The sequence below is a fragment of the Micropterus dolomieu genome, linkage group LG17, assembly GCF_021292245.1.
Source record: "Micropterus dolomieu isolate WLL.071019.BEF.003 ecotype Adirondacks linkage group LG17, ASM2129224v1, whole genome shotgun sequence".
NCBI lineage: Eukaryota > Metazoa > Chordata > Actinopteri > Centrarchiformes > Centrarchidae > Micropterus > Micropterus dolomieu.
In genome coordinates, this window is record NC_060166.1 from 7,943,953 (window position 1) to 7,969,036 (window position 25,084).

Consider the following 25,084-nt stretch of genomic DNA (forward strand, 5'->3'; position numbering starts at 1 on the left):
TAAACATAACACCTTTTAATGTGAACATGAAGATAACAAATTATGGTTTATACCTAAAGCTGCACTATTCATCAATCAATCAATCTATATGTGTATGTATATATATATATGTATATATATATATATATATATATATATATATATATGTATGTATGTATGTATATATATGTATGTATATATATATATATATATATATATTAGTGCTCCCATCTGCTATTACTTAACATACTATACAGTAAAGCTTTAGCAAATAGCTTGGACAGAGTTATTGACAGAAGACACCATACAGCTTTATCCAATACTTGTCTACTGTCGATATTTCTTCATCCTAACATGTCTGTGCGTGTTGCCAGGTCTCAACCGATGGGCCGACATTGAGAAGCTGAACTTCTTCCCTAAGTTGGAGGAAGTGCGACTGCAGGGCATTCCCTTACTGCAGACCTACACCAACGTAGAGCGACGCAGCCTCATGATAGCACAGTAAGTGAAGGAAGCATAGAAGCCCTGAGAGGCAAGTGAGACAAAATCCGGTGATCCATTTCCTTTATGGCTTAAGAACAGGTTAAAAAAGTTATTTGCCTGGTTAATATCTCTTAATTCCTTTTTTCATCTGTGAAATATATATATGATATATATATATTATTAGAAATGAATGTGTTGAAACAGAGTTTTATTAAGATCTAAGGAAGAGCTGAATGTCTATATCTAAAAAGTGAAGGGAGGCATCACATCGGCCCCTGTGAATTAGCTCTGCACTGGTGCATTTTATGAAATATTATACTGTGGGGCAGAAACAGCTGTTTCATCATTAGTGAGTGTAATTTTACACCTAACCTGGGGCATGTGTAACTAGGTGTAACTATTTAGTTGTTATTGAGAGTTATATTGTAACTTACCACTGTAGTAAAAATGCTTTTATTTTAGTAATGCATAAATCACAACTTAGTAAAAAATTACATTATAAATAGGCTAAGCTTAGAACTTAAAACAACAAATACTAAAACAGTAACTTAGAAAGATTATCCTGGCAGAACTTTTTTTTCACTTGTTCTTAAGTACAACATAGGAGAGAAATAGATCACCAGAATTAATTTTTCTCACTTGCCTCTCAGGGCTTCTGTATCGCTTAATAGTTGATCAAATGTTTTGTTTTGCATCTGAACAACAGAAGGCAATAATCTGGTACATTTCATATTCAGAGTCATAAATACCTGCTACCCAAATGCATAATACAGTATGTGCTTCCCCTTAGTCTCCCTTCAATATCACTGCTAAATGGCAGTGTTGTGACTGATAGTGAGAGAGAGGACGCAGAGAGGTTCTTCATTCGTTACCACTTAGACTACCCTGAGGAGGAGCTGCCTTACAGGTATGCTGCACTCTCTGTTTCTACCCTGACTACAATAGTATGTTTGTCTCGTGTGTGTGTGTGTGTGTGCTCTGACTGACAGCACAACCTGCTCTTTTCCTCCACAGATACCATTGCCTGGTAACCAAGTACGGGAAGCTGGAACCACTTGCTGAGATTGACCTCCGACCTCGCTGCCGTGCCCAGGTGGAGGTTCACTGTGAGGGAAAAGTGGAACAGGTGCGTTAAGCATGTAATGAGGTATGGTTCTGAATAGTTTACAAATGTAGAAAAACTTGTCTCAGTTACTCAACACATCAAGCTGTCCAGTTATACTTTCATGATATGTACTAAGTATGTACTTAAATCAGATAGGTTGTTAGTTACGGCACGGTCAAATATAAATGACCTAGATGTGTCATGAGCACCCTCTTTCTGTGTTGACTTGTGCTTGGAGACACGATGAACTTGTTTGAAACATTTAAATAAATAAATGTAGCCTTTTCTATGTTCTGCACAGTCAGAGGCTCACAATGAGGACTGCAACTTCTGTGAAACCTTCCGCTGTGAAAGACTAATCGATCAAACACATCATGGGATTCCACATGTAAATCCAAAATACACAATGTCAAAAAAGTGTATATAGTTAATTCAGAATGATAATGATTATTTCCAGGTCATTGCACGTAATGTCCCAACATGTACCGTAAATCAGAGAGTCTTAATTGTAATCCATGAGAGACGGTAAAAAAGAAAGAGAGACATCTGTGATGGTTTGTGTTGGTCAGTCTGCTGTTGATGTTGGTGCTCATGAACAGTACATCGTGGAGAGGATGAGGGTCATTGTCTATAATGCTCCGCAGTTTGTGCAGCATCCTCTCGGACTAAAGAAGCTCCAGCTCCACTCGCCTGACAGAGCCAGACTTCCTGTTGCCACCAATTCAAGATCAACAAACGAAGGCTTAACTGTACTTTTTGCCTTGTTTTTGTCCTGAAGTGATGATTTTGCCACTGATGGAGTTTCTGATTTATGCCAGTTTGTTAGCCCGCTTACAGCGGAATGTAGTCTCTCATTAACATCTCTGATTTTTAGCTTATATATCTTGTAAAAGCGAACATTTGGAGCGCCAAATTGTTGCTAACAGTCGTTAGTTACAGTAAGTCACAAGACCAAAAACAATGCAACAGTAAACATGTTGTCCCTAACATTTCCTACGTATTCCCAATCAGTAAAAGTAGTAGTGTAGTTCTCCCACTGGGCCCTTTGCGCAATTTTAAGTAATACTAAAAGTTTAGTATAAATCTTATTAGAGAACGGTAGTGTTTATGAGGACCGGACAGCTCCATTTTTATAGCATTGTCATTGTTTTGTTCAAGGTTTGCATGACATTGTATTAACCAGTCCATTCTCAAAATTGTAGACACAATTTCTCTCAACAAGATACAGTGTCTGCGTTCAGGTAATCCAGTCACTGCCCCTTCTGGACATTCCAAGAGTGTAAACAAATTCACTTTTAATAACAAACTATGCACATTTAGAGGAAAAATACTAAGACTGGGAAGCAGGTTAAAATGAAATGGTGTGCACCCTGTGCCAGGGTTATCTTGTGTTTATCAGTATAAACGTAGCTATGTCCTAAAGCCACTATTAGCAGAATTTTAAAAACATCCGGACGTTGTTTTTTTGTACTTTTGCACTTTTGAATTAAATGTCTGATGTCAGTTTAATGCCTAAATTGTAGAAACTGTTTGTCTTTGTGTCAGCTAAACATCCGTTTGGACCAGACAGTTGCTGAGCTGAAGAAGCAGCTGACAACAGTGGTCCAGCTGTCCACCAGCAACATGAGGATCTATTACATCGACAAGTTCAGCGCCTTCGGTCCGGAGGAAATGAAGTACAACACCCGGGCTCTCCACTCCTACAGCATCCAAGACGGTGATGAAATACTGGTGGTGCCCAAGACCAAGTGAACAGCTGGTGTCCTACTGGCTGATTAGAGTGACTTATTAATTGATTGATTTATAGGATTATTTGTTGATTGGTTAACTGACATCACAAAATAACTGTGAAATGCATATGGAACAGAATCAGCGGCCCACTTGGAATAGAGAGTAAAACAAGAAAGTGATGGGAACAACTTCATGAAGACTGCATGGTGGACTACAGTGGGTCACTGGGAGGCTCTGGCTGGAAATGCAGCCAGTCTGGAGAGAATTTTGTCTTAATTTGTTTCAAGGTTTTTTTTGAGGGGCATCCACTGGATCTGTCACACTGGAGAGAGCAACTCTCAGTCAGCTAGAAGCTTAAGCAGTGGAGAGGGCACTGCTGTACAGGCGGAGCAGCTCTGTCTTTTAGTACACGGCATGTAATAGTACCTGCATAGGCAAGCATCCAACCCCAGTGGCTTGACCTCTTGTCGCAAAAGTACCCTGGTTATTAGTGAGGCAGCGCTGCTGAGCGGAGAGGGACTGCTACGTTTAATGGCTCTTTTAAAGTGGGCACAATATCAGCAACAGCAGCAGCAGTTATAGGAAAAAACAGTCTTAAAACACTGTTAATGCAGGGGGTGGTGATGAAATTAGCATTTTTTGGGTCCATTTTCTTGTTTTTTTCTCCATATCTCTGTGGATAATTGTCAAAGTTAGAAGATGCTACATCACATTCAGATCATTTTACAAAATACCAATAACAAAAAGCAAGGGATTCTTTCTGGAGCCGTAATGACAATCAACAATCATTACAAAATTTATTATAGAAACTGCAGATTTTAAATCCTAAAAGATCCCTCCAGAGGTTTTAAGACTACTACTACTGTACTCGCTTTGAATAATTTGTGTCTAAAATGTTTTTTCCGCAAACAAGTTAGAAATGGTTAAATATATTTCGTCCTTCTCCCTCATTCAAATTCCAGAATCTATGAATGTGCTAATATTGTTCATTACATTCATTACATTAACGTTCAACTGCTGGAGTTTCCACGTCACATCCACATAATTTTTGGCTGGATGGGGACTTTAAAGAAAGTGGAAATAGGTGAGGCAGGTTAAGAAAAAATCAAAAAGTAAAATTACACCCAGTTGATGATAATATGTCTTTAGGAGTGCAATGATCCTAAATTGATGATATCTAACAGTGTAAACTTTTTGATGTTTTCCTCATCCTGTATGGGGTACCGGTACCGTTCCCTATATAACCAGAGTGAGAGCTGTGTCAGTATTCTTGGCAGGAAGTCACATTTTCAGTGGGTGTCCGTCAGGGTGGTCCCTTTTCACCCATTCTGTTTGTGGATAGTATGTCTAGGTGCAGCCGGGGTGGAGGAGAGTGTCCGATTTGTGGACCTGCTCTTTGCAGATGATGTGATTCTGTTTGCTTCATCAGACTGTGACATTTAACACGCACTGGGGCAGTTTGCAGTCGAATGTGAAGCGGTCGCGAGTCTGAGGCCATGGTTCTCCAGCAGAAAACGGTGGATTGCGCCCTACAGCTTAAGAGTGAGTTGCTGCCCCAATCAAAGGAGATCAGGTATCTCGGGGTCTTGTTCATGCATGAGGGTGAAATGGAGGCATTAGATGGACAGGCGGATTATTGCTGTGTCAGCAGTAATGCTGGCGTTGGACTAGCCTATTGTGGTCCCTCATTTAGCTTACATGGCTATGTGATTGTAGTAGTTTTTGCTGTTATCTATTTCAGATAATTCTTTATGCTTTTAAGAGGTTAGCATTCCATTTTTTCAGTGCTCCATTTTTTTGCTCTTGTTTTACGGACCTTTAAATGTTTAATCATATTTATTTTCCAAGATTAATATAATTAGTAATTTTCCTTGAACAGGCACTGATCTCAGTTCAACGGTGCATGTGAACGCACCGTTGAACTGCCCGTTATTCAGTGAAACATTCCTTTATGCCTACATCAGTGTTTCATCTGCTCCACATTAGTGTAGTCATTTCACTCTATCCTGCACAGAAATACTTCCACCAAAGATAGCTCATTAGAGTATTATTATTATTATTATGTGGAATATATACAATATGTATTGATTTTATTATACAGCCTCCATCGAGTATTAGAGGAGCATTGATGTTTGATGGTTTTGACTTGTTCTATAGCAAGCAATTTAGCAGAATAGGGGATTCCTGACAGTGCCCAATGTTATGGCTATAGACACTGTTGATTTTCAAGCCACAAAATTAAATATTCACATGTAGGGGTAGTTTGGAAACAAACGTGTGTACCCTCAGTTCATCCACTGCTGATAGAAAACTCAGCTTTTCTGATTTTACATCCCAGATATCAATATCTTAAGTGTGTAAATGCCACATTATATCCCTCCTTAATGTTATAATTTACCAGTTTTATTTCATAACACAACTGCTATACTTGAATATTTGAAGGTGTGGTATAATAAGACCAAGGAGTAAGGAGGTGTAGCAATGACACTCAGCAGGTTAGATGAAAAGAGTTACAGGGACCTGTCTCCCCGTTTTATCACAGTAGTGCTGATTAAATGTTAGAGTAGCATGAACCACAGCCATAGCAACCAGCACGGAGAGAGGCAGCAGTGCTGGCACCTACTTAAGTTATAGTATCTGTGCTGATCAGTGTGAGATTTGTTTGAAGTGTGGTGTGTAATTGTTTGCAGGGTGGGTGGTTTTTTGGTATGCATGTTATTAATTGACTATGTGTTTGCAAGGACAGTGGTCACTATGCCTGCTTAGATGTATGGAATATGAACTTGATGGAAATTTATTTTACATTAAGCCCAAGGAAAATATTTGTAAATTTATTGTTACCATCTAGATTTTGGTTTTTTTAACAGTAGTATGTTTTCATGTTATTTGTTGTGTCTGTTAATTTCTTCTGGAACATTAAAGATTCATAACTAATAAACCAACAATCAAAGTTATAGTTAAGGGAAAGGAGACATCCTTAGTTATTATTAGAAGTTTAACAAAAAACGCATCAGGAGTGTGTGGTTTGATTGGATTTGATTGACAGTGGGCTAGCATCACCTTTTTCCAACAGAAACCCGCCCATTCAGAACAGTGAGAAAAACCAAAATAAACCAAAAATACAGAGACTTCTCATGTGAAATAACATGATGATAATTGTTCTAACTTTGGAAGACAGTGATGCGTGTAAACCTAACCTCATTGCTCATAGTAACAAGCTGAAAACAAGGTTAAAATTGATGCGTGTAAACCTTTAACACATATTGGCCCTGTATAGATTTTATTTGGTCATTGTGTTGTTTTGTGTTTTAATTGTTAAAACATCTGGTTTTGCTATCAGTCCCACAGAATCATACTGTGAGGCCTTTGTGAGTCGCCTTTTATTTGTCAACAGTTTTACAGGGAGACATCATCAGATAGGAAGAGATAATAATTCCACCAGCAGTAGCCTCAATAGACCAGAATGCATTACAACCACCTGACGTGTTGTGATTGTAGTTTTGAGTAAGAAGTGAATCGCTTTTTGTTAAACTGCCGCTCTGCTGCCACCATCACCATCACTCTAATTGCTTTCTCCACTTTCACGCATAATCCAGAGATAAATATGACATTTAAAGTGATGCTGTACTTTCACATTTTGTAAAATAGGCTTATGTGCTTTCTTGGAGAGAATTAGATAAAAAGGTCGATGTCTGTAATAATATGCCAAAATAATGCCAAATATGAAGCTGGGGGACACTTAGCTTAGCATTAAGTCTGGGTGAAAACAGTGGGCAAACAGCTAGCCTGGCTCTAAAGGTAACTAAATCTGGCTGGCTAAAACTGATTAATAAACATAAAAACTCAAGTGTAAATATGGTTGCGATTTAACAGGGGTTTATTTGCTGGACTATTTCTGGCCTGGCCTGGCGCACTTTCTGGAGTCTACACTTTTAAATAGTTTACCACATAACCCCTATAAGTAAAACCACAACTAGTCATATACTGTATACACTTATGAGCTTTGGAGGAGCATGTGGATTGTGATACCTTTGTATTGGACCAGGCTAGTTGTTTTCCTGTTTCAAGTTGTTGTGTTCAGCTAACCAAGCTGTAGCTTCATATTTAGCCTGCAGACATAAGAGCGGTGTTAATCTTCTAACTCACTGCCAGACAGCAAATAAGCATATTTCCAAAAATATCACTGTTGCTTCAAATGAGTCGAGTTTTTTTTTATGAATGAAATAATTAATTGAAGTAGTCGAACACCTCCTGATGAGTAACTGAGGGTGAATTTCTCCTTTAAATCCAGTATAACCCATTACCTCCCTCTCTACTCCTCAAAACCAGCGCGGTCTGTTTGTATTGTAAGAAACAACTGAGCAAATGAGAAGCCGAAGACCTGTTTCAAAAACAGAAAAACTCTTCTGTTAGATTAGGGCTTGCCTGCTGAAATGGAGATCATTTATACATTGAAAAGCTCCATATTTCCTCTGCTTAGATAAATACTCAACACATAATGCTAGACATCTGGCAGCTTCAACACAGCACATCCTGTTTGAAAGGAAACCTGTGGAACTAAATAGATACTTGCTACTGGGTATATCAGTAAATACACTGCTTGAGTCATCATCTGCCGCTAAAAGTAGTGCACCAGAGCTCACATGGATTTCAGAAGGCTGTATTTGTCTTTAATTATAGTGTTATAGATTTTGGTTGGACTAAATGTGCAGATTTTATCCCGCTCAGATTTACACACCAGTATTTAAGCTAATCAATTCACTCAACTATATGTAACACGGGACTGTTCATAATCTGTGGCAATTAAAGCATAATCATTTTTTGTAGGAATCTATATGAAGTATTAAATGGAACAGAATGAATCATCTTTCTTGTATAAGTGGAGAAAGACGCGTCACTGAATGGTAATAAACGACAGTTTCCCTCCTCAGTGTGTGACAATTTGTTTCATTCACAGCAGCAGCATGTCAGGGGTCCGGGTGTGTTTCATACACAGATGGTTATACTGCAGTATGATTTTATGACTCATTCGCTTTGATGCAGATGCTCGCACACTCCAGCTTGAATAACTACTTGAGTGCTGGAACTTGGAGAGCTTAAAAGAAAACAAATATGATATAGGCTATTAGGAGATTGAATTAGAACTAATATAAAATGTATTCATTTAACAGCATTTTTCTTTCGTACTTCTTTAATTTTTAGACATTCAGAGCGTCACAAAAACAGTGAGCTTTAATAATTTCTTCTAAAAATTGATTTGTATATAACATATTAGTGGCAAAATAGCCCATATAAAACAAGTATCATTGCACTGTGATGGCAAAAAATAAACGGCAATTCTCTCTGTGCTAGAGGGTACTTATCCCATATTAACTATTTATTTGTATTGACTTACTTAAATCCATTACTATTAGTACTACTACCCACCGTATACTACTGTTAAATTATTAATAGCAATACTTTCCCAGGGGTCATAAACTACGAAACAGGAAAAAGATCACGATGTCATCTGTATTTTTACCCAGCAGATATCAATATCACAGTATTTGGTGACAGTCCCAGTTGCATTCACAATCCGAACAACTTTTATGGTTAAGAAATACTATAGTATTGAGGTGACTGAATTTATTATGTAGGCATTGGTTTCTCCAACAGTTTCTCATTAAAAGCATGTAAACTTACTAGGTGGACTAAGCATTATTTTTAGCTGTATTTACCCCTGGAAAGTCTACTTGGTACTTAGCCTTACAACCACAAAGCTGAAGTAGCGGTGTTTCCCATATCCGTGAACGTAGCATTTTTTCAATGAAAGAAATCTCTGATGTTTACGTTCATCACCATGGCGACGGTGTAGGAGGCGGTTCGCCGCTGGTGACGCTAACAGAGAGGTATGAGCCAATCAGAAACTAGCTCTGTTACCGGACTGACGTCACAGTTAAAGCGAAAATAACCGTTACTTGGTTGCTGAAGTCTACAACTGCAAGGGGACAGAAGAAATGGCTGAATACCAGCGTAGTCTTCATTAAAGCCCATGGCGGTGTATTCTTCTATCCAACATTATAGGTCACCCTTAGTGGTGGTCTAAAAAGCAGCACAAACCAGCCATAAAGATACTTTTTTTTGGGGGGGGTGGGGGGGCGTATCGTTGCCCGTTTGGATCGGGATGATCTCCAACTGTGAGGTGAGTGATTGCAGTTTACTGGCGTTACCTTTTGCCCTGATCGGTGCTATTCTCTCCTATGCACAGAAGCACAAGCCAAACTCCCATCACACTCTGGCAATGTTACACTGCCTTTCTTGTCGCGAATTGATACAAATCTTACCGACCGCTATGTTACACATTTTAAAAGTCACAATGAGACGCTACATATTTCGGCATAACACATGCCTGCGAAACCGGTTTCTATCTCTGTATAATTTCATGTTATAAGACAGGCACAGAAATTGCCCTACTGTGTGTTCTGGGGAAGAATAACAGCTGAACAAACTCTAAAAAGTTACAACGTTGTCGACTGCTTATTCTGTCGGATAACGTCACAACTTAATTAACGTTAACCATATGCCCAAGATTGGAGTGGTGCTTTAGTGAGATTAACGGTCCTAGCAATGTTATTACCCGTGAAATGTGTATGGTTTGGCTATAACTTAAGCAGTGCCACACTTCACTTCACCTAACGTTAACTTACACACAATGGTGGTCGGACGGTGGTCTCTGAACGCCGCTGCAGTCTTGACCACACCGATTCTGTAGTCTTGAGTTAGCTAGCGAGTTAGCTATGCTAGTTAACTAACCTATGCGGTATGTTCACCGAGGTTATACAGACGAAATAACTATGCAGGTTAGCTAATTCGCGTTTTATTAACTTTAGGACGCTGAGTTTGAATCTCCTCTCCGCCCCCTTCACGGACAGTAACTTACTCTGTCACAGCTGCACCGCTTCCATTACCGAGCTTCGCTCCTGGGGTCTGAGTGGTTACCTAATCACGCACGGAATAACGCTATCACCATACTCTGTGAGGAATATTTCAAACACATCGATATTTGCCTCAAATCCGTCTTTTCAGAACCACATTCAAACGGCCGCACTGCAGTGCATCAACTATGGCCTCTGTGCCAATCGTCCCATGTCCTCCTACTGTCATGTAATGCTATACCCTTCACAGAGACCGTCTTTTTCCATTGTCTTAAACACATAACGTTACGTCAACTGTTTTCCAGTGCTAGGGAATACTCTGTTTTATCTGGTAATTAAGTGGTGATGTATATTTTCCATACTTTGCTATATTTAGATGTGTGGCCCACAGACTGTATAAAACGCCAGAATAAGGGAGACAAGGTAGAATATGACTTTCATTTGAAAGATATTGAAATTACTTGTAGAATATGTCATATAGAAGTCATATTATGATGATTATGATTAACTGATTAACTGATATGATTATGATTAACTGATGACAAATTTAATTTTCATTTCATTTATTGTGAAATTTTAGAGCAACTGACAGCCAACAAATTACTCAGTATGACATTCTGGGGTGCATACACTACCTATGTAATCACGATCCAGTGAATCTTGCCCCTCACTTCAGATTTCAATTTCTGTGAAAGCAGCCAATCTGCTGGCTAAAGAATCAGGGTGGACTTGATGCTTACCCAGCTTGGCTTATAAAAAGCCATAAGGCTAGTCCTTTAAGAGCAGATTGGAATGCCACTGAGTGTTGAGTGACCTGCAGAGGTCATAGGCGTCTGCTATATTTACCGGCTCTGTAACTTGATCTGTGGCATTCTGGATCGCTGTGCTCACACTATCCCCTCATACTCTTGAGCCACAACCTCCTAAGTAGCACCCCATTGCTTTCTGTCTATTGGCCTGGCCGCTCAGAACAACAAGGGTGAGCCTCTTACAAAACAATTTAACCGCCGCTCTTCCTCCCCTTTCTTCTTTTAGGTACCTGCTTGTCAGTTGAATGCCTCCAGTGTTGGGCATGTCTTCCCAAGAAGACAATAATAGAGGACAGGGATGGTGTTTCACAAAGTTCTAGCATGAAGAGAAGCACTGTGATCAAATCTCCGGGGCTGGTGATATGCCCTACCCCGGAGAGTTCACAGTTCTTGATAGATGTGAAGTTTGCATTGGATAGTGAAAATATGTGTAATAGCTGGTTGTGATGGCAAAATACGAGCCTTGAAACAAGTGCGGGAAGAGCCGCATAATGAAGCTGTACAAGATGGAGTCAACCTATCAGCCTATGAACCTTCTTTTTAGAACTGAGCAACTTTTTTTTTAATACGAGCTGAAGGATGCGTCATCGATCTTTAATGGTTGGACGTGAAATGTGGAGAATGTGTTGACCGGTGGCCTGTAACCCACTTCATGCTGAACGTGTCTGCTGTAAAGAGAGAGACAGCCCAAAACAGATCAAGATTGATTTTTGCTATCTTCGTCAAATACCAAGGCAATATTTCTCACATGCAGCATTTCCTCTGTCCAGCTGGATAGTTTAATAGCAGTGTTGCAGCATGTGATCTACTGTTAGTGTGTGCATTTGCCTGTTTCAGATTACTCTTCTAAACTAAATTTCCCCATTTAAGAGAAAACGATCAATAGTTTTTAACGTTGCTGTTTGACTGTTTTGCCCTGCCTGTTGAATGGTATGTCATGTAACATACATGTCTGTGTGTTTCCACAGGAGTGATCTGTGTCACGAAGTCTGTGTGTGTGTGTGTGTGTGTTTGCGTGTGTGTGTGTGTGTACACTGTGGGGTAGCAACAGTAGAATGAGCTGCCCTGGAGCTGTTACAGTCTGCAGGGACTGACACACACTTCTACAAAAACAGCAGGTAACTACGTCACACACACACACACACACATCCTCAAGTTCATAGTGCATTCATTCATTGTTGTACATCACAGATTGCATGGTTCAGATGTATCACAGCAGAATTGACTTGTCCCTTTATGAAAGAGAGTCAGAAAAAGTTGGAAAACTAAGTTATGTGTTTGATCAGCTTACCAATGACTCACAGAAATGACTAAACTGGAAAGGTGATGCTGCACGTCAGTTTTGTCATTACTGCCATGTAGGACACTTAATAGAAGATTTAAATTGCAGCTCCTACTGCTAAAACCAATATCATTAAAAAAACAACATTCAGCAGTTTTGTTTGCACACACGCATTATCAACTCATATCCGCTGCAATAGACACCAAAACTAACCTGTGGTGCAGCTGTTGTATAACACAGTGATGGTAACATATTCAGATTTCAAATGGATACCAGTTTATCTGGTGGATTTGGAAAAATAATCAAGAGAAAGTCAGAGAAAAATAAATAAAAGGTTTTTTAAAGCTGTGCACTGATTTGGAACATTGAGAAGTTCCGTCTTGGATGATCTGAAGCTCCTCCTTGAGGTCAGAGCAGACAGCAGCTACTTAAAAAACAGACCACGGAGTGCCTTGTGTGTCAAAAGTAACGTTTTAATCCTAAAAGTGACAGGGAGCCAATGGAGAAAAGCTAGCACTGGTGTGATGTGCGATCTGTGTTCAGTTAAGATGTACTGAGGCAGGTGAACCAAGGACAGATAGACCAATTAATTGGCCCGGCCAATATATTAGCTGATATCGGATTGATCAGTTTGAGGCTGATAATTGACAACAAATTGCAGAACAGAAATGCCAAACTAGGTTCAAAGTAATGTAAAAACATTGTCACCATTACATAGTATACCAGAGGGCAATGACAAGATCATTTTTACACTGTAAAATGTCCAGCTTAGCATGTATCTTGGCCACAATTCATTAAAAGACAAAAACAAATTTAAGGTGGATTTTAGTATCTGTACCAACAAAAAGAATTTCTGCTTTTTCACTGTCATGTTGTAGAAATGTTTCTGACATCCGTTCTTTTATTGCACTAAGTCAGTTTTGTGTCTAGCTTCATTGCGATAATAGAGAGACAATGGAAATGACGTGCTCACTAATGGAGACACGGAGTGTTTGGTGTGACAGATTTAAACCACTCACGTATGGTTCCAGGTATCCCAGCGCACCAGAGTGTGGAATGCAGCACGTGCAGAGGGCGCTTACATCAGGATGTTGCTTGTAACAAGAAGAACGGCGGTCTCTGAGGAGAATTTATAACATACAGGATTGTTTTCCAGAATCTCTAGAATTTGTACTGGAGAAAGTGCTTCTAAAATGTCATTAGCATTATCAGTTTTTAGGGCAAGTCTTTAAAATCAAAAGTGAGTGACACCATCACTGACATCCTGGTGATATCATAGTGCTGCTGGTGACTGACTCTTTACAAATAGATAGAAGGCCACGTCTGTGTGTATAAAGCTTGTCTCAGCATCACTCAGTGTAATGGCACAGACTGATAGGTGTTCCAAAAAATAATGTCATCTAATTGGCCAAATGATTAGCTCAATGAATAAAGAATTACGCCAGTCAGCTGCAGAGGCTAGATCATCAATCACTGTAACCTGCAGATTCAGTCCTCTCTGAGGTCACTGCTGTTTTTATGGCCTCTCATGTGAGTCACCAACAGATGGTGGTAATGATGAATGCAGATAGGCTCCTCCTCTCCAGGTTTTCATATTGTAGAAACTCAGGAAGCTGGAAGGAATTTCTTTGTAGCTGAAAATGAAGATGAGCATCAAAAAGGAAAATAAAAAACAGTTCTCCTCAGTTGCAACCTTTGTATGCTGTGCTTTGTGGGTGTGAATTTTGAGAGTTTGTTCAAGGCTGGAAAATGAAGGTGACAGAGGTGTAACAGTTGGAAGGCGTTGCTTGAGGGGCTAGGAAAGCAAAATCCTTGATATCTCTTTCAGGGCATTTTTTATGACTCAGATGTTTATATTAACATATTACCCTCTTTCATTTCCTTTATTCCCTTCATATCTAGTTGTAAATAAAGCATTATACCGTATACATCATTGTTTTGCCACTCACAGGACATGGCTGAGAGGGAGATAAAACTACTGAATGGCATCTAACCAGTAGCTAGGGAAGGCTGGACAAGGTCCAACTATGGCTTGTCAGAATAGCCAAGTCGTCAAGCCTAGTTTTAATACGAAACAGCTTGGCAGCTAGTTGTAATGGGCAAAAAGGGAGGGCAGAGGCGTCAGTGTGGCCCTCACAGACATCAGCAGTCTCTTATCTGCTCACATTTCAGGGTATATATAGCCGCCTGTAAGGCCAAGCCAAACCCAGCACAGCTCAGAGACCTCCTAACAGCCCCCATGTTGATTTATAACATTATTCCTTATGAGAGCTTCACTATGTCTACATCATGTTTTGGTGTGTGTGTGTGTGTGTGTGTGTGTGTGTGTGTGTGTGTGTGTGTGTGTGTTGCTACAGCTGTTTTGGTTTATATTGTGGTAATGGTAACAATAGAATGTCTTATGGATGTGGCAGATATGGTCATGTGGATATGCTTTTCTGCATTACTTTATAAATGTACCAACACTGGTTTGTACAGTCTGGCAAAATTCATCGAAGGTCATTTCTAAAGCTAAAACCATTCAGTTATAATGTTAGAAAAGTAATTTCTTGATGGCAGCTTGTCTTAAAGCTCCACTAATAAATGTGTGTGTGTGTGTGTGTGTGTGTGTGTGTGTGTACACACACACACACACACACACACATATATATGTGTGTGTGTGTGTGTAACATCATAGGGGTCACATGTAGTTATCACTACTAACCTCTGCGGTTCCCCTCAGGTCAATTTTTACTGTCTCTCAGCACATTATTTTGGTTCACGGTGTTTTCAGCCGCAGCAGGCAGCTTCTTCCAGTGAAAAAGCTCTAGAAACTCACTGTATTCTACCTGCCCAGCACCAAACAAAAGACATATCCAGTTAGCACCTAACTGCTGAACACAGTGGAGCATTTAAAAGTCGATGGAGACACAAAACAAGCTAAAACCAGAGCAAATATTTGACTTACATTAATTTAGTGATGATTGGTAAGGTTGCTCTGTGTACGCAAAATTTGTAAACAGGCAACTCTTTGCTGACATTTCTCTTATATTATATTAATAATATAAATATATAAACTTTTATTTATGTAGCACCTTTCATTCATAAAATGCCGCCTGTTTTGTGGGTTACTTTAGGAACAGTTAAAACACCAGCATCAGAGGGCCTAAGGGCTGTTGTTGGTTAATATGGGGTTTATATCATTAGGAGCTTTAAACATTACAAAACCCAACTACAATTTCAACAAACTACATAAAACATACATTCCTCTCTATGTATACTTATACACTATATACTCTATATCAGGGGTCGGCAAATAAGTCTGGCACCTGGCCAATTTTTTTTAAAGTCAAATCTACAATTTATAATCACTTATTGAATGTGCCCCTATTTAGCTCAGTCAGAGGTCCTCAGGGCTCCCGGTTGAAGGGTTGGGAGTTCAATCCCCACTTGCTGCTAGTATTATTTTTCTTCCTTTTCAACAAATTGATTGTGAAGAGATCATATTATATATCTCAGTTAAGCATGTGCAGGAGCGTGTGCCTCCGGCGATTAGTCCACATCATCATTTCCCCAGTATCTCCAGCCAGAGGAAATTCCTGCATTTTTCATTCAGGGGCGCTCACCTCAAAACTGCACTGATTCAGCTGAGATAGCGGTGATCATTTACTATAGTACAGCACTTCTCCACACACTCACGCAGACGCACATACTCTCACTCCAAATCACTAGAGAGCATCCGTGCTGATGTTACATTCATGCAATGTCACGGCGGCCTTGGCGTCCTGCGTCATCACACACGCTCACCTGCTGCACTTACGATCAGCTCTGCTCTCTAAAAGGCCGGGGGGAGGACAGTGTGTACTGTAAGAGGTCTGACTCATTGGAGTGATGGGTTTTCAAGCTAATAGACCCAATCAGGAGAATTTGACATGTGTCTGTGGCTCTTTCATACGTCCATATGAATTCATACATACAAAATATTTACATTTAAGGCTTAGAAATATTTTCTCCATATTAGCCGGGTTTATTTTCCAAGGTTTTGTCACTGAAGATACGCAGAGATCCAGTTGTATTCAAGTCTTAAAACCACTTATTTTGCTCTTTTTTTCCCCAGTAATTATCTGTAGCTTCAGGGCCACATGCTAGATTCCTGATGAATCTAAGGCCAGTAATCAGTAGGTTGATCAGAGCAGTGAGAGTAAACAAAAAACATTAAGGGGTGCGAGCCGTAGAACCAAAACAATGAGCTGCAAGGCGCTAAAATGTTGCTTGTGTTTTGTTAGTTGTTTTCTTGTTTGTTTTTTATCTTTAAACTTGCTCTCAAATCCAGTTCCCGGTAGTGAAGCGAGGTTCCTAAAAAGCTAGCTTTAGCTTGGTTTTCTGAAACCTGCCCAGTAAGTGAAACCTCATCTCTCCAGCTCTTTGCCAAGAATTGCCAGCAGTGAGCTGCAGAGCTGCTGAAATTCTCATGCAGTCACTTCTGCCACTGTGCCGACAGCTTTCTTAATACAGATTTAGTAGAAGCTTGGCAGACCGACCAGCTCTTTTCTTAGTAGTAGAATGTTGCATTTCCACATTGTTATACTTTCTGTTTTTCTCTGGCCTCTCATATTTGATTCTATCTTATCCTGTTCTATAATTTTCCAGCAGCACAGAAGTTCGTTAGGCAGAGCTTTTTTTCTCATTTCCTTGGTGGTTTTCTGAAAGAAGGAAAGGAATACAGAACATTAAGTGCAGCCAGCAGTCTGTAGCTCTGATAGTCAGTGTAAATTGGTTATAGAATCTGCCCTGCTACTACTTTTAAGTCTGTTATGCGTCGGTAGCGAGCAAACAAATGCAGCTTTTTGCCATGGTAGCTATGGAAACTACTGGTTACCACAACCTCAGGGGAGGCTGAAGATGCAGAGCGGCCAGAGTGTGTGTGTGTGTGTGTGTGTGTGTGTGTGTGTGTGTGTGTGTGTGTGTGTGTGTGTGTGTGTGGGGCGCGTGCTCGTGCCAGTGCGTGTGTTGTTGTTTCCGTGGAGACATCTCCTCTCAGAAGTGAGATCCATAGTTTGCTATCATTTTATGGGTCCCGCGTGTCCGGTGTGGAGCGGTGTGACTTGCTGTTTGCACTTCACTCTCAGCAGCTCGCCCACCAGGCTAGCCCGAGCTTGTTACTCTCAGCTGCCCTGGGTCTTTGACTGAGACACAGCTGTGGGAGTACAGAGAAGTGCATGCATGAAGCAGTCAGGGTTAGGCTTAACCGAGGCCAAGGTGATACAGTCCAGGGTTCAAAGCACATACCGGATAACCTTATTCAAGGCTGAAGAGCCCCTAATAAACACAAGAAAACCATATATGAATTTGTCTTTCTTGTTCATGATTGCGTTTTGTTAATCTGAGAACCACTGCTTTAGTGAAGAGCAATGTTTATACTTTGGGTCTTACTGACAGAGTAAACTCATGGTGCCACAGATCATCCAGGATTCACTGTAATTCCTCTCACACATGTTTTTATCCTTCTGTTGACACAGTGAGGAGTCTCATAATGAAGGTTTTAGCTAGCGCGATGATAAAGGATGGGGCCTCGGAAGTCTGTGGATTCTGCAGTGATGGATAAGTTTTGCTTCAGTCAAAGTACAAGCTTTGACAGAATTGCTGCGTGGCTAGTGTCCCCTCTGTGTTCAGGCAGCAAATTACCAGCTCAAATGACCAGATACTGTGCACTGCAAAGAAATGATCTGGAGAGGAATTTTTGGTAACCTTTGGTAAATGAAATAATCTCTATGCTGATTTTAAAAATTTAATTCAGTTTGGTACAAAGATTTAAAGCCACTATGTGGTTTGTTGTTGTTGTTTTTAAAGCTACTAATAACATAGTTTAAAAAGTATTTTTCTCTAACCTCAAATATTTATGACTAGAAATGCAGAAATCCAAGTTGAAGTTCAGAAGAGCTGCTAGCTCCTCTACAACACAGGTAGATAAACATAGCTCTGGTGACTTTCAAAGCTCCACCAGACGCCCTGTCTTTCAGAGGATCTGACAGTATCTTCTTATGGCTGGTAGCTCTGACTACCGGCTCTACGTCGCTTATAGTCAGTCTCCTCCAATCCCCAAGGGACTGGTACACTTTCATTTATAAGGCAATTCTTGGTCTGCTGCCAAGCTACCTACGTGTTCATATCATGCAGAAAAGTAACGGGCGACACTCTTTGCATTCTCAGGACTTCTTTATGCTCTCTGTGCCACATACCCGTACGGAAACGGGAAAGAAGGCATTTCTGTATTCTGCACCTTCAGCATGGAATACGTTGCAAAAGGACTTGAAACTTACTGAATTAATCTCGCTAAACACATTTAAATCCAAAATGAAAGACTTAATATGTAAGTGCTCTTAGACTGTAAAAACGATTTAAAATGACTTTATGAAATGTTAGCTTACTAGTCTTCTGTCTTCTACTAGTCTTCTGGTTAAGTTCGGTATAAAACTAGACCCATACAAGCGCTGTTAAAAAGGTTAATAGCTTAGTAACCATTCTATCTGCAAGTTATTGCACCAGGGTTAGGGGTCTGTATATGCGGCTGTCTTTTAGTAAGTTTGTAGTTTGTATGACAGGTGAGTTAAACCATCACACTAGTTGCGGTGGTTGATGCATGTTTGTTCCACCACAGTTTCGGCCAGGCTTCCTGCCACGTTGCCCAAACTTGGTAATTTTCTGGCTCCAGTAACGGATAAATGTGGTGATGGACAGTAAATCCAGATCCAGGCTCAATCCCATTAGAAAAGTATGGGTGATGTCAGAGATGCAGTGTTCTGTTTTATTGTTGCCATCTGCATTACAGTGCCAAAACCAAAATAACCCTCCAAACACCGCTGCTGCCAAATTATATAAACAAAACACGTAGATCTACCAGGCCTGTCTTCAACTGGCTGACTTAAAGCAAGGCCAGCTTCTTGGTGCTGTTAGCCTGGCTGGCTCAGCAGTACTCAACTGAGTAGCCACATTCATGGCCTGGCCTGCCTTTGTGTGTCTTGGCCTAACAGTGTGTGCTGGCCTGTCTCCAGCACGCCGCCTGTCTGCCAACTCTAGATCCATATGCTGAATTATTGATAGACCAGTGATCACAGAGAGAGAGAGGCAGAGGGAGAAAGCGATAGAGACCCAGAAGGAGGGGAAATTACACTGACGAGAAGTATATGTACTCAGAGAGAAGGCAGGGTGCCGAGGAGGAAGAGCGAGAGCGAGAGAGGACAGGGATCAGTGTGTGTGTGAGAGAGAGAGAGAAAGACAGATTAAAGAAATAGGAGCCCCACTCACTGAACTCAACACGGATCAGCAACACCAGATACTTTTATTTATTCAGACGCTGCTGTGCATGTGAACAAGAGCCTCTCTCTGCGTCTGCCGCCACAGGAACACACTGTGCTGCCTGCCTGGCTTTACCTCCAGCACCCAGCTGGACTCTCCCATTATAGCCGTGGGAGACGCACACTATACAGAGAGACAGAGGAGGGGTGGGCTGGTGCAAAATAGTCAGGAGCGTTTTTGTTGCATATTTCTATTCATCTCCTTGGTTTTAGAAGGGGATTAATGTTGGTAGGCTCCAGTGGGTTTTCCAAGTGAGTGGGATTCAAAGCCCAGTAGAAGATGCTGTGCCTTCCTTGTGCATTAGATCACAACTAAATACTGTATCAGAAATCATGCTAGCTAGTGCTAACTGTGTCACTACAGGTCTGCCTTTACGGGATTGTCATGCCTCTTAGAGTTGCGCAGTGTGAGTATCCATGTTGTAGGCATCTCTGCTACACTTTGTAAACCTCATGGGTAACCAGCTGTGCGCTGTAAAAGCCTGTAGATAGGCAGCAGAGACGTTAAAGTAGGGGCTGTAGCTAATGTCACTGGGCCCTAGGTGGACACACAGACATGATGGCCTTATGTACTGTAGGTCCTTTTAATGTGTTTAAGTCTAAGGGAGTACAAGTGGTAACAATGAAACCATATACATTGGTTTGATATATGAAACAACTCATTGTACATGTTAAAGTTGATTTTATAGTCACATGTAGATCTGCTACGCTGCGAAAACCATTAAACAATATATGCTGTGGCTCTGGAGGACCTTTATTAAACCTGAGAAAACTATTCACATGACATCACTTGAGTAATCTCAGTTTAGGCATGGAAACTACACTTTATACTTTATACTATTTATTATAGGGCTGGACGATATGGCCAAAAATGTTAACACACTAAAAAGTTTCATATCTTTCGATATCGATAATTATCACGATAAGTATCAAATCGTTATTTCTTTCGAGTTTAAAGGCTGATTTTGAAGAAGTTGAAGAAACCTGATGGTTAATTGGTTTAAACTCTTCTTTATGGGCAACACTTGAGGCCAAGCAGTGGATCACTTCACAAATCTGAGGCAGAACATTCAAAACAATTATTTAAACTAAATTGATAAAATCTTTGTCAACCAATATGCACGAGTAAAATGTAAGTAAAAGCTTTTTTCAGTCCTTTTTCCTCTACAAAATAAACATCTTAATAAAAAAAATTATGATTCAAGCGAATAAAATAAAAAATGTATTGACTATTTACTGAACATTTGTTATATTGTTATTGAAAAAGATTATATTGCGATAATTATTGTTTTATTGTCCAGCCCTAGTTTAGTATATAAATTATTATATTTAGGTCACAAAGACCGTTGTCAGATCTGAATATTCACAGAACAGACTGTATAGTCTGTCACAGCGGGGGTCAGTAGTTTTCAAAACCCAGAAAACATAAAGTGGAGACATTACGAGACCCTCGATTAAAGCAATATGCCACAGAATAATTCACATCCTCGCACCTAATTCCACTTTTGCATTGTTTTATGTTCCTGGTAGTGTAAGGCCATTTTAGGATATAAATCATATTCTTGGTGATTAGAACGGGGGATCAGTTTATTGGGATTTTTAGCCTGATTCTTGGGTGATGAAAAAAAACTTTGTTTTAATGGAATTGTTACACTGGGCTTTAAAGTGCCAATATAGTTGTATGCTAATGTAGTGGAGACATTTTTCACTTACTACTACTGCATTATGTGCCACTCAGAAATAACACCATCCTTGTCGACAGTAAAAGGAGACGCGATGTTCACTCAGATAGATTGATTTTGATAACGTAGTGCACTTAATGGGTGAAAAACACTATAAAGTGCTTTGAAAATGGGTTGAAACGTGAAAATACTGATACAATACTTTAAATAAGAGGACAGGATAATCAATATGGGCATATATCACTTTAGATTTTAAGTTTTAATTATATAATGCCAAAATGGTGGAGGTTTTATAGTCAGTGATGCACATTCTTGAATCCCTGTGTCTCTAAAACCAGATTAATGCTTAGTAAAGCAAGGATAAATGATGTCCTAACTTGTGCCTACACTGTTGCTGTAGTGTAAGTATTGATTTGATTGTTGCTGATGAACTAATAGTCGTGCCTCTTTGCTGTGGCTGCAGTCAATGCAGTCTTCCAGAGGCTCTCCCTCCCTGTGGCTGAGAAACCAGCAGCAGCAGCAGCAGCAGCAGCAGGATGTCCCGCGTCTCCTCCACCGCCAAGCGCTACACTGGCTCCTCCTACACCAGCCACTACAACTCCTACAGCTCCTCCCTGACGCCGGGCCTTAGCTCCTACAGCGAGCGGGACAGGCTGTCCTCCTACAAGTCCCCCACCTCCTCCTCCACCTCTTCCTCAGGTTACTCCTCCTCCAGCTATCTGAACAGCTCCGCCGCCCGCAGCCGCAACTACAGCACCTCCTCAGACCCCGACCGCGACCGGGGTCGAACCATCCCGCGTGCCGACATCCTCGGAAGCAGCAGCAGCAGCCGCCGCAGCGAGAGCCTCAGCAGAACCCCCGTCAAGAGCTATGGAGGGTCAGGACTGAGTGGCGGATCTGCCTACACCGGCTACAGTTCCTACTCTTCGTCCTCGGCCCAGTCCAGCTACCTCTCCTCTTCACCGGTGGCCTCCAGCATCTTACTCAACCGACGTAAATCTGTATCCCAGAGTGACTTGAGCAGGGACCTGGCCTCTCTGGGCCTCAGTGACAACTCCTCCTCTTCCTCCACCCAGTCTTCTTCCACCAGTGCCCTGCGGAGCTATCGAAGTCGGACCAGCGATGTGGCCAACTCGTATGGCACAAGCTCCCGCCCAAGCTACTCAGGCCTGTCGCGGAGTTCTACTCAGGAGGCCCTCTCACGGAGCTCCACCCAGGAGGCCTTCGGCAGCAGCAGCAGAGCATACAGCTCTTCGACATGGGAACCGAGCAGTAACAGGCTGTCCGACTCCCCCACCAGGGACTCCACGGTAAGAGAATGTCTCTTGTTGTTGAACGTGCTGGTTTGAAGCTTGCTGCTTTTACTGTGGATTTACTGTTCCAGAGGGGATCAATATCCAGGGCCTGAGTAAAGCTGAAAGAGAATGAGTCAGAGCTGCAGTCTTCACCACAGAGGCACACTGGTTTCATTTCATTAGTTTCACACACATGGGAAAGCCCCACAATGCCTTGTGGGGCTCTGAGAATACTTGTTTTTACCAAATGGGGGCACTGTTGCTCAAATTTATGTTAAGGCACTTGAAGTTGTGGTTTACAATAATGTACAAGACGTATTATACTCTCTTACATGCCTTTAACGTGTTCCTTGGTAGACTGAGCTGTTCAGACAGTTACAATGCGTCTTTCTTTCTAACACAACACTAAGCGAACGTACACCTCTCAGAAGGTGGCTTTGATTAGCTGGGCCACTAGCCTCATCTCTAAGCTCAGTATTAATGACCCGAGGTTCCTCTATGCGGGTCAGAAAGCACAACTGACCCACTTCCGTCCGAGATTAACCCCGATAACCACTTACATTGGAGGAGGATGGGGAGAGGGGAGGAGCGGGAGAGTGGTTGGGAGTAAGGAGGAAGAGTGGAAAAGAGATTTAGGGTGAATTTCTGGTAAATCTCTACTTGAAAGTGCTCTTCAAGTTAAAACCACGAATAAACATCTCTTAGAATATCCTTTTCAAACACAGGATCAGACAGATTGACTATAAGATTATACTGGGGCACAATAAAGTTTAAATTCTGTTGTACATCATTGTTGTGTTGTGTTCACTATATTACACTCTTATTGTTGTAACTATCATTTTGTTAATTAACAAAGTAATTACCATCCGCTCTCAGATGAAGTTCTAATGCATCAGAGTGCTTTATGAGTACCACTTGAAGTAAATCATGTAGTTATTATTAACCACCTCTCCATGAGCATATTAATCAGTCCGTGTGTCAAACATTCCTCCAGCAACGATACTCTTTTTCAGGATTAGTCACTACATTAGAAGGAAGGCCCATACTCTCAAAAATAAAGAACTTCATTCCCATCATAACATCAATAACAGCAATACAGCAATAATAAAGCTTAAACAATGGGAATCATGAGGTCACCGGACACCATGTACTAATCAGAGTGTCTGTACAGTCTAGGGAACACTGGATAAAATTATTTCTTTTTGCTTGTAAAAAAAAATATTATATTGTACTATGAGCCTGCATTTCATCACTGTGAAGCACAAAGAGACTGGTATTGGTACTCGTCCATGTATCAGCATCAGGCCAGTAACTCATAGCACCTCATAAAGTATAACTGACCCTTTCCTGCAGTGCACTTGGCAAGCTTGAACTTGACTTTTATTCTGATTTAACGTATCCAGTAATCAACACCTATCCATCATGCACAGGCTGAGAAGTACAGGGCTTTCACTGGATGTCACCAGCTGGGCTATTTGGACTGTTAATTAACCCCAGGCCTCTGTTACTCCAGGCACATTTAATCACCCTCTTCCCCCAGGGCTGGGCATTTGCACTGATAAATATTTTGGAGCACAGTCTGCAGAAACCAGCCTCAGTAAGGGTCTTGAGTTTGAGATTGTCTCATATTTAAACAATAGTATTGTGTAGTACTGAAACAACAATCTTTGCTAAACAGAAACCATTTAGTAGATAATGGTAAATGTAGTTTAAGGCTGAGGTAGGAAATTTATTCATAAACATTTTTTGTTATATTTGTTGAAATTCTCTTTACCCGACAGCAATCAATAAATCAAATGCTCTGACACAAAAATTAAATACAAAATCCGGTATCTGATGCTGTCACCAGCTGTCATCTGCCTGTGCATGAACAGGTGTTTAGGGGAGTGGCTTTGGAGAGAGGCCTCAATGGAAGGGGTGAAATTATCTTTCAGTTGGATATTTGCACTTCGTTTTTTGAACAAACAAGATATGACATTAATAAGGTTTATCAACGAGTAGAGGTGCTGGTAGGTAGAGTTTTTATGCTAAGCTAAGCGAACCTGCTGCTGGTTGTAGTTACATATTTATTCTACAGACATGAGGGCGGTATCAATCTTCTTATCTAACTCTTGGCAAGAAAGTGTATAAGTGTATTTTCCAAATTGTTCCATTAAGTAAAAATAACTCAACTTGTCATTATTTCAGGCATATTATAGACTAAACAATGCATCAGAAGAATAATCATTTGATTTTTCAATAGAAAAAAATAATCATTAGCTGCAACTCTGGGTTGATTTGTATTTGATTGTAATTTTACTCCATTACATAAACTCTATTCATAAAGCTTTTGGTCAGCAGACACCCCTTGCGTGTCAAAGATGTCCATGTGCGCCGGCTGACACATTTTGAAGAAAAAGGTCAGGAATGATCTCATGACTGATGAGCGTCAGAATGACAGCCGCCGTGACCACTTAGTGACCTCTCTCAT

At 40.7% G+C, this 25,084-nt stretch overlaps 2 protein-coding genes and 1 long non-coding RNA gene across 5 annotated transcripts in view; 2 read left to right on the forward strand and 1 right to left on the reverse strand.

Annotated features, from left to right (window-relative positions):
• LOC123986414 (tubulin-specific chaperone cofactor E-like protein) overlaps positions 1-6,252 on the forward strand; it is a 16,912-nt gene extending 10,660 nt beyond the window's left edge. The window contains exons 8-11 of the mRNA XM_046074655.1: positions 354-480; positions 1,253-1,369; positions 1,477-1,588; positions 3,113-6,252. Of these exons, the coding sequence (XP_045930611.1) occupies positions 354-480; positions 1,253-1,369; positions 1,477-1,588; positions 3,113-3,319 (563 nt within the window). The 3' untranslated portion in view covers positions 3,320-6,252. The remainder of the gene's footprint in view (positions 1-353; positions 481-1,252; positions 1,370-1,476; positions 1,589-3,112) is intronic.
• LOC123986415 overlaps positions 1-10,314 on the reverse strand; it is a 14,174-nt gene extending 3,860 nt beyond the window's left edge. Inside the window, exons 1-4 of one of the 2 annotated variants that reach the window (XR_006828879.1) lie at positions 10,218-10,314; positions 7,328-7,407; positions 1,450-1,566; positions 328-504 (exon numbers count right to left, since the gene is read on the reverse strand). This is a non-coding gene — a long non-coding RNA (uncharacterized LOC123986415). Of the gene's footprint in view, positions 1-327; positions 505-1,449; positions 1,567-7,327; positions 7,408-10,217 lie in introns of those variants that run through there. The other variant, XR_006828878.1, reaches the window with a different exon arrangement.
• usp2a (ubiquitin specific peptidase 2a) overlaps positions 9,245-25,084 on the forward strand; it is a 42,939-nt gene continuing 27,099 nt past the window's right edge. The window contains exons 1-3 of one of the 2 annotated variants that reach the window (XM_046074651.1): positions 9,245-9,479; positions 11,990-12,139; positions 21,783-22,629. In XM_046074651.1, the coding sequence (XP_045930607.1) occupies positions 21,856-22,629 (774 nt within the window). In that variant the 5' untranslated portion in view covers positions 9,245-9,479; positions 11,990-12,139; positions 21,783-21,855. The remainder of the gene's footprint in view (positions 9,480-11,989; positions 12,140-21,782; positions 22,630-25,084) is intronic. The other variant, XM_046074650.1, reaches the window with a different exon arrangement.